At 40.8% G+C, this 9,299-nt stretch overlaps 1 protein-coding gene across 1 annotated transcript; it reads right to left on the bottom strand.

The window, feature by feature from the left end:
• Positions 1–2,830: 2,830 nt before the first annotated feature.
• LOC104214597 (ribulose bisphosphate carboxylase/oxygenase activase 1, chloroplastic) lies at positions 2,831–5,849 on the bottom strand. Its single transcript, XM_009764291.2, has 7 exons — positions 5,661–5,849; positions 4,715–5,043; positions 4,487–4,592; positions 4,307–4,392; positions 3,609–4,081; positions 3,184–3,505; positions 2,831–3,091 (listed from the first exon to the last, which is right to left on the bottom strand). Exons 1-6 carry the CDS (start codon positions 5,703–5,705, stop codon positions 3,216–3,218), a joined length of 1,329 nt encoding a protein of 442 aa, XP_009762593.1. The 5' UTR covers positions 5,706–5,849; the 3' UTR covers positions 2,831–3,091; positions 3,184–3,215.
• Between the last annotated feature and the right edge of the window lie 3,450 nt (positions 5,850–9,299).

The raw sequence follows: 9,299 nt of genomic DNA, 5'->3' as shown, positions 1-9,299 counted from the left end.
TCCAACTATCTCGTAAAAATCCAGTTTCAATGAAAGTTGTTCAAAACATTTGTTTAACATATTCAATAGAGGCTTAGTATAAAGATGAGTGAAAACAGTAATTTAATCAACATATTCAATAGAGACTCACTTTAAGGAGGAGTGAAAACAGTAATTTAATAAAACAAGCCCCCCAGGCAAAGCATCACTCATATATATGTATATGTAGCCCCTCGGGCAAGCCTCTCAGTCACTCATGACTCAACTTTCATTAATCAGCGCTCACGCTCAATAGGTACCTTATAATAACCATTGCGGCGTGCAGCCCAATCCATATATAGTTGCGGTATATAGCCCGATCCATATATATATTCGACTGCGCTCACTGGGGGTGTGCAGACTCCGTAGGGGCTCCTACAGCCCAAGCGCTATATTACTGTGGCGTGCAGCCTAACCCAACATATCGTTGTCGCGTGCAGCCTGATCCATATATCGTTGCGGCGTGCAGCCAAATCCATATATATATCGCTGCAGCGTGCAGCCCGACCGATCCATAAATATATAGTCCATATATATATATATATATATCGCTACAGCGTGCAGCCCGATCCATAAATATATTGTCCTCATAATCAGGCCCTCAGCCTCTCTTAGTCATCAACCTCACAATCAGGCCCTCGGCCTCTCTCAGTCATCAACATCACAAGCCACTCGGACTATCAGTAAAATAGGGCGTTCAGCCCAAAATATAATTCATAGTATCAAAACTGAGTAAATAAGGATGAGTTATGAAATTAGTAAAATACAGCATAACCGATTACAATTATTAAGTCAAAACAGTGAGGAATAGTAGTAAAAAATCCCATAAGGATCCAAAACAGTTGGCACGAGGCCCAAATATAGCATGCCGCCCAAAACATAACAATACTTTCTAAAACACAATGATATCAAACAGTTTTCAATCAAATACGCGACTTAACAGTCGTACGGGATGGACCAAGTCACAATCCCCAGCGGTGCACGACCCCATGCTCATCATCTCGCGCGTGCATCACCTCAAAGTAGCACAACGATATGAAATCCGGGCTTTCATACCCTCAAGACAACATTTACAATCATTACTTACCTCGAAACGGACGAAAATTAATTCCTCAATGCCCTCGCCGCTCGACTCGGCCACAAATCACCTCGAATCTATCCAAAATCAGAATCATATCATCAATACATGCCAAAGGGACAAAACCCATGCGAAAATTATCAAATAAAACTCAAAATTCTGTAATAGGCCGAACCCAGCCCCCGAACCCACGTCTCGGAATACGTTAAAAATTACGTCACTAGAATTCTCATCCTCCCACGAGTCTATACATACCAAGATCATCAAAATCGGACCTCAAACGACCCCTCCAATTCCAAATTTAACCCTCCAATTTCAAAACCTAATTTCCCAGTTCTTTCTCTAATTTTTCACACTAATTTTCATGATTAAACAATGAAATAATCACTATAAACACAAGATACAAATCCCAAGTAGCTTACCTCTCTGTCAACACTTGATTCCCTCTTGAAATCACAGCTTGGAGCTCCAAAATCGCATAAAAATGATGAACAAATAACTGAAAATCGCAAAGGGGTCTTTTTATACATTCTGCCTAGCACTTTCGCACTTGCGATCCCATAAGCGCACCTACGCTTCCTCTTCTGCAGAACAACATCCGCTCCTGCGGATTTCACTTATCTCACCATGCCTCACATCTGCGGTCGCCTCATCGCTCCTGCGGCATCGCAAATGCGATTACCAAGCCACACTTGCGGTCCTCCACGCACCTGCGCCTCTCTTCCGCTCCTATGGAGATCGCACGTGCGGTCCTTAATCCGCAGGTGCGGATATGACAGAAGCAGCAACATCACCTGTAGTTTCTCAAGTTCAACCTTTCCGAAAACTATCTGAAATCATCCCGAGGCCCCCGGAACCTCAACCAAAAATACAAACAAGTCACATATCACCATTCAAACTCATTCCAATTTCGGAACACTCAAAACAACATCAAAATATCAAATCATCCTCGGATTCAAACCTAAAGATTTCAAAACTTCCAAATTCCGAATTCGATTAAAAAGTCTATCAAACTTCGTCCTAATGACCTGAAATTTTGCACACACGTCCCAAATGACATAACAGACCTACTCCAACTTTCGGAATTCCATTCCGACCCCGATATCAATTTTCCAATGCCGATCGGAAAATGCCAAATTTCCAATTTCGCCAATTCAAGCCTAAATCTTCCACGGACCTCCAAAATACATTCTGTTCACGCTCCTAAGCCCCAAATCACCTAGCGGAGCTAACCAAATCATAAAAATCTAAATCCGAGATCGTATACTAAAAAGTCAAAACTTGGTCAAACTTTTCAAATTAAAGCTTTAAGCTGAGAATTGTTCTTCCAAATCTATTGCGGTTATCCTGAAAACCAAAACCGACGCTTTGTATAAGTCATAATACATCATACAACGCTAATCATGCCCGAGAACTGGCGAGCGAAGTGAAATTGCTCAAAATGACCGGTCGGATCGTTACAACTAGTCATTCTCCTTTATGCAGATGATTATCAAAAGCAGTCCATTGCGCTTAAAAAATTGTTTTTCAAATAAAACTGCAGTTTTAGGTATGACATAGATAATATGTTGATGTCTTACTGCTTTGAGCAATTTACTCCAAGTCTTAGTTAGATGGTACTCAATCTTGTTTCTTTTGGTGTTAATTCTTTATTTTTTCAAGTTATTGATGTTACCTTGCAGAGTTCAAATATTGAGGGTTCCATGTTCAATGTAATTTCAGGTAAACCAAATCTTGAAATTCAAAGTCAAGAAATTGATTACATAGCATTACAAAACTGATACAAAAGCTCAACCAAATCTTGTATTAACAAAACAGAACTGATTTCATAAATACACAATTCTGGTCATATCAAATAGCTACTCCCACAAAAGTGCCCTTAAAATTTGAAAAGATAACTTCCATCTTCAGCCATAGAAGTTGAATCAAGTTTTGTTGCAATTGAATCAGTAGAGCCTTCAGCAACAGGAAGATCAACATGTTGTGCTTCTTTTCCTGCATCCAAGTTGTAATACATAAGTTTATGAAACTCTTCTCAAAATTTTCAGTCTTATTGTTAAAGCATTTATAAACAACAGTAATCAAACCTCTTGTTTTAGGCTTTAAGTCGACGAAGATACTAACTAGCAAAGAAGGATCCATTGTTAATGGCATCAGCATTGGCATCACCAAGTGCAGCCTCTTTGAGGTATTTGTCAGCCAACTGAACTCTCTTCACATTTTCTTGCTCTTGTACAAGCATATTACCGTACTCGAGGAGCTTCTCAATGGTCATCTTTGGTTGCTCAAAAGTTGGTGGTCCGTCAAAAGAGTTCAAAAGTTTGTCTCCAATCTTTTCAATTCCAGTGCCTGATACCCACCTCCTTACTTCATCATCGTATACTCTCGCCCTCAGTGCACCGAAAAAGTCTGTTTTTTAAGAACAAAGGTATCCATCAGATATCATCATTGACTTTCTTATATATTCATCTTAAGAAAAGTTAGAACTTTGTGTAATTTTTAGTGTCCTTACCGATAGATTGTCCAGGGAAGTTATCAACAATCTTGACAACGTCTTCAGCAGGAACATTGTCGGTCCTGAAAATACCTGTGCAAACACCAATTCTGTCTTCCCTAGTTGGTGCCCAGTAGAACTTCTCCATACGACCATCACGGATAAGTGGAGCATACAATGTGGAGAAATCGTTACCAGTGACGATAATAGGGACCCTGGCATTCTCTTGCTTGTTGTACATACCGGGGAGCTGGACATTTGTCGGGTTGTCAGCAATGTTCATGAGAGTGGCATTCACCATTTGGTTGTTGACAGTGTATTGGGTAGTTCCACCCATTCTACCAGCTCCTGCATCGAGATCGTTGATGAAGAGGCAACACATATTTCCCTTTCTGATGATTTCTGCTGCTTCTCTGTACCTTTGCCTAATCAACTTGGCTGGCTCTCCTGCATTTCCACTTTCCAATTCTCCAGCACTCATCATAATGGGGCTGCAATTTTTATACACCAAATATAGTAAGTAACTTTAATCCATTTCCCTTGACAAATTATGAGTTAAGATCTATGTTGCTTGGACTCTCCAAAAATGTTATCAGGTGCCTATCAGATCCTCCAAAAATAGTGCATTTTTGGAGGATCCGATACGGGTACGGCAACATTTTGGAGTGTCCTCGCAACATAGGTTAAGATAATATGTAACTTAGGTCAAAACTCACTTGATTCCCATCTTTCTGAAGACAAGTTCACACTGGAATGATTTGCCTTGACCTTTGCCTCCCCAGATACCCAAGATAAGTGGAACCTGTAAGAAACATAAACAAAGTTCAATCTTCTTTTACACCAAAAGAAAGACTGCTAAAGCCAGAATTTTTAAACAAAACATTTCCTTAACATACCTTGATGTTGGGCAATTTCAAGAAGTTCTTGGTGATGTGAACAACAAGCTTGTCCATGAAAGCAGGAGCGATGTAGAATCCGTCCAACTTGTTGTCCAAGTTGTACCTAGATAAGCAAGGTGAAAATACATTTAGAACCAAAACTTCATAATTAACACAATTTCCTCCCTTAATGGAGTATCAAAGGTACGTGGCTTTTCAGCTTTTAGATAAGATGGTCAGACTTACTGGCGAAGACCTTGGCTGACGTATTCGTAGGATTGCAACACAGCGTGGTGAGTACCAGTACCCGTTGGAGCCTGGAAAAGACTGTCAACCATACCCTTACCCCGGGTGATGTCCTGTTGATCATCGGAGAAGTCTTGGACAAGACCCTTCCATCTGTCACTGTCGGTCTGTTTCTTCGGATCAACATCTATTTGTTCAGCTACAATCCTCAAGCTCTTGTTTGTAACCTTGGGGCTTGAAACACCTTTTCCATACACTTTCTTCAAAGTTTTGCCAAAGAAGGCTGTGCTTGGAACTGAAGTTCCAGCAACTGAGTTGTTCAAACTCAACTGTAACAAAAATGTTTTCTTAGTAACAGTCACTGAATATTGGTAAAATCTTGAATAAACCCCACAATCCATAGTCTTTTTTTTTCTACTGTATTCTAGCGTAACTTGTAAAGCTGTTGTCATGTGACCAGGATGTCACGGATTCGAGCCGTGGAAACAGCCTCTTGCAGAAATGTAAGGTAAGACTGCGTACAACAGACCCTTGTGGTCCGGCCCTTTTTCGACCCGCGCGTAGCAGGAACTTAATGCACAGGGTTGCCTTTGTTCTTATTTAGATGTCAAACCTGTATTATCCTAGTATCAATCTTAAACACAAACACTCCTAAATTATCCAGTTAAGTTTCTTTTCTATTCTTATACTCAAAGGACCCCATCCAAGAATTGACCGAAAGAACTTCAATTTCAAGTCATTACAACAAAAACAACTATGTCTCAATCCAAGTAAATTGGGGTCGGCTATATGAATCTGCACTAACCATGTCACTCTATTTAAGCTCATCTCAGCCCGATATTTATACAATGGATTATAACTAAGTAAAAGACAGTTAGAAAACGTTATCATATATAATAAACAAAATTGACATTTTCTTAAAGAGTGACGAGAAAAAACATAGTACCGGTGCTTTGTTAACAGCTCCAATGGTTGAGACAGAGGTAGCCATGGTCTTTGACTAACTCTGAACACAAACAGAAAACTGATTTAGAAACTCTTTTTTTAAATTTGCTGAGAAAAAAAATTCAACAGTTAGTTGGTGAAGAAAGTTTGGGCAAGTGAGAGACTTTATAGCACAAGTTGTAACTTGTATGAAGTGTAAGGTTAAGGTGAGAGTAAGAAAATTTATGTGGATTTGGCTAACGAATTCCTAACGGCCACACAATTGAAGATTGGCTATATTAGGTGGACATTTCAAAGGGACTTTAATTTTTGACATGGCCTCTGTTTTTTTCTATTTGGTTGGATGAATAGATTGAGTAACAATAAAGATTGAGATTTCTTGGAACTACTTGGCTTTGAGGTTATGATTTAAGCTATTTTTTTCCTCCAGAATTATTCTCTTATCTTTTTACTTTTTTTTTTTGTGCTTTTCTTTTTAGTATGTTCGTGGATAAAGAGTTGATGCAATTATTGTACAACTATTTGAATTCTACCACAAATTTGAAAATTTGGGGCTCCTAGTTACCACTCTTGTAAAAACAAGAACAAAAGTTGCACCAAAGGTTAGTGATTTACCGGTCAATGAAATTAGTGAAAAATGTAGAAGATCAGGATTTAAATTGCTATATTTTTCTCATGTGCCTAGACTTAGTGGCCGAGTTACATAATACATGTGCAGAGGCGGATCCAGAATTTAAATTTTATGGGTTTAATTTTTAAATTTTTTTATCATTGAACCTATTATATTTTAAAGTTATGGATTTATATCTACTATTTTGTAATTTTAATAAATTTTTATTCCGCGTAAAAAATTATGAGTTCAATTGAACCCGTCGAATATGCACACATATGTTATTGAGAGATAATAAATATACACTAGAATAGCTGAGGTGGATGCATGATGCCCTAGACAGCATCATTGTAAAAAGAACATAATTTATCTTATAGAATTATATATTTATATTTATATATATATATATATATATATAAGCTGACAAAAGAGGGTCGCTCTATGATAAACACTCGCTACTTTCCACTATAAGATTGCAGGTTCAATTTACCAAGGAACAAAGCGGAAAGCTCTTGGGAGGTGTAAAAAAAGTATATGCATACTTAAAAATATCTTACAGCCAATTGACCTATGAGTTAAAATAAGCGGAACATTTCTTTAATGGTATTTATTCTTACTAGTAATTGTTTGTGCTAGAGGTTATCGATAATTAGTGTTTGACCCAAAAGATATTGAATCCATTTTGGTTAAATCAATTAAAGAAGATAAAAGGGTTAATCTCAGCCAAGTATAATAAATTCCAGAATGAGGGACATGAGGGATGAACAAGGTAAATAGAATCTATTGATCTCCTGGAACAGGAGGATTAAGTGTGTAAAAAATGATCACTACCAATGTTGAATCAGTATTACAAAGCAAGTTCTTAGTTTAAAAAAATCCCCCCCCCCCAAGGTTACTTCCTTCCTATATATATAAGGGACAACCCCCTCTGAACCCTAGCAGACATACCTAGGGAAATTCGAGAGTATATTCCTAATGCACCTTGTTAGGTTGACGCTATTACAAAAGTCATACGTCCTTCATCTGTTGTCGGTCGTCATCGTCCTCCACAGGGCGTCATACTGTGGAGACCTCATCTTTGGTCGTATTTGACAGTAGCCATGGTCGACCAAATTTAGACCTATACAATTAGTCCCTCCGCTTGTCGAGGTTGCGACTTGGATCATCCTTGATGAGCGGACATCGCCCACACTTGTGGAGAAATTTGGTTTCACGAAACGTTATGACTTGGCCAACAATGGAAGGTTAGCATGCTCAACGAGACCATGTGTGGTGTATCTTATTGGGAAATGACGTCACCTCCACGTGCGTCATCATTATGCGTATTTTTGAGACAGCTTGTCGCTTCGATTTCGGTGCCATTCTGTAGCCTTCCGCTTCGATTCTGGAGCCACCCAATCCTATAAATAGATGGAGGGTTTGTATTTTCAAAAACTCTTGGCCATTTCTTCTTTGGTTATTCCTTTCCTTCTCTCCCGCTTTTGCTCTAGCAATTATCTTTGCTTTCTCTCCGTTTGTCGTCCTTGGCTTTTTCTGTTCTGTCACAACATTCATCGCCATAAATATGCCTAGATCACATCGATCGCGTGAGGGGGTTTCTGACGCTACCCCATTGTCCGTGGAGCCCCTTACCGGCGGTGAGGACACGATGGTGGAGGAAGGGGATAGCTTTCCCACCATGGAGGAGTTGCTGCCGAGACATCCTTCATCTTGAAGCGATTTCCTTAAGGGCCCTCCATTGTCGAAGCAAGTCCATATCGATGCTCTCTGTGCAAAATATAGCATTCCCGCTCATATTGAGATGGTTCCAGTGGGAGGGGACTTCGTGGAAGTCCATAGGCCTAGGTAATGAGCCTTCTATGAGTACCCCTTTGTGATTGGTCATTCCTTCCCCCTTCTCCCATTAGCGGAAGAATTCTGTCGATTCTATCAAGTTTGCCCGGCACAACTTTCCCTGTACACGCTCAAAATACTCTTGTTGTTGACAAAATATGTGGAGTTGGCGGGGTGTGAGGTTACCGTTCACCACCTTCTACACTTGTTTTCAACCAGCTTTCATAGGGGTACTATGGTACATCTGAGGCACCGTGGGACAAAAGGGCTGGTGGTCGGAACCGATGACCGGGCGAGTCGCAAATTTTGGCATAAGTACTTCTTCTTCAAAACTAAACATATCGTGTCTAACCCCGCTATATTCCCGGAGGGAACGAGAATCGTAAGTGTCGCCACTTGTTTATTCTTCCTTTTCTTCTTTATTCACCTTAGTGCTTACTTGCTTCTCTTTTGCAGCTATGGGGCGCGTGCCCTGCCCTATTGCGGGTATAAGGGATTGGGTAGCCTATCTGCTGCCCCATGCAGCGGAGACTCGAGACTGACCCGCTTTCGTGAATTGCTTTGGGCCGAAAGATTCTTTCGGTAAGTGTCTTCCTCTACGCCGCCATCTTGTCATTGGTCGTCATGCCTACTGATATGGCTTTCTATGACGACAGGTCATGGTGCTTCTAGGCGTAAGGCCCCAGTCCCTGCAATTCGACAGGCCGTCGCTACTACAGGAATGCAATTTGCTCTGAGTGAGTCCGTCCGAGAGGGTCATACTCAACCGATATAGGCAGGAGATTCTTCTCACGATATGGTCGTGAGGGAAACAATCTCTTCTTTATCGGTCCATCACCCTGTGGATGAGTCTTCTAATGGGGATGAATCCTTATCGAGGAAAAGAAAGAGGGTGGAGCTTAGGAAGGGCATGACCGCTGATATTGGTGAGAATAGGACGGGTGCGACGTAGATGGCACCTGTACCCCCATTTATGGCCGACACCATCTTGGCGGGGAGATCTCCCTAAATAGAAGGGGTTTACCAAGGACGTGGTTCTGTACGCTCCGCTGAGGGTGGTGCATCGTCCAATGTCGGAAGGGGCCCACATGTCGAGGGCGAAGGCTCGGGCCCGGATGTTGACCGCGGGATGTTCGTGAGTTTTTGGAGCGTCACACTCACGTAGAGGTCAGAGTGGAGGGTTCTGATCGACATATA

The sequence above is a fragment of the Nicotiana sylvestris genome, chromosome 7 (assembly GCF_000393655.2).
Source record: "Nicotiana sylvestris chromosome 7, ASM39365v2, whole genome shotgun sequence".
Lineage (NCBI taxonomy): Eukaryota > Viridiplantae > Streptophyta > Magnoliopsida > Solanales > Solanaceae > Nicotiana > Nicotiana sylvestris.
This window is presented reverse-complemented; position numbering and strand designations above follow the sequence as displayed.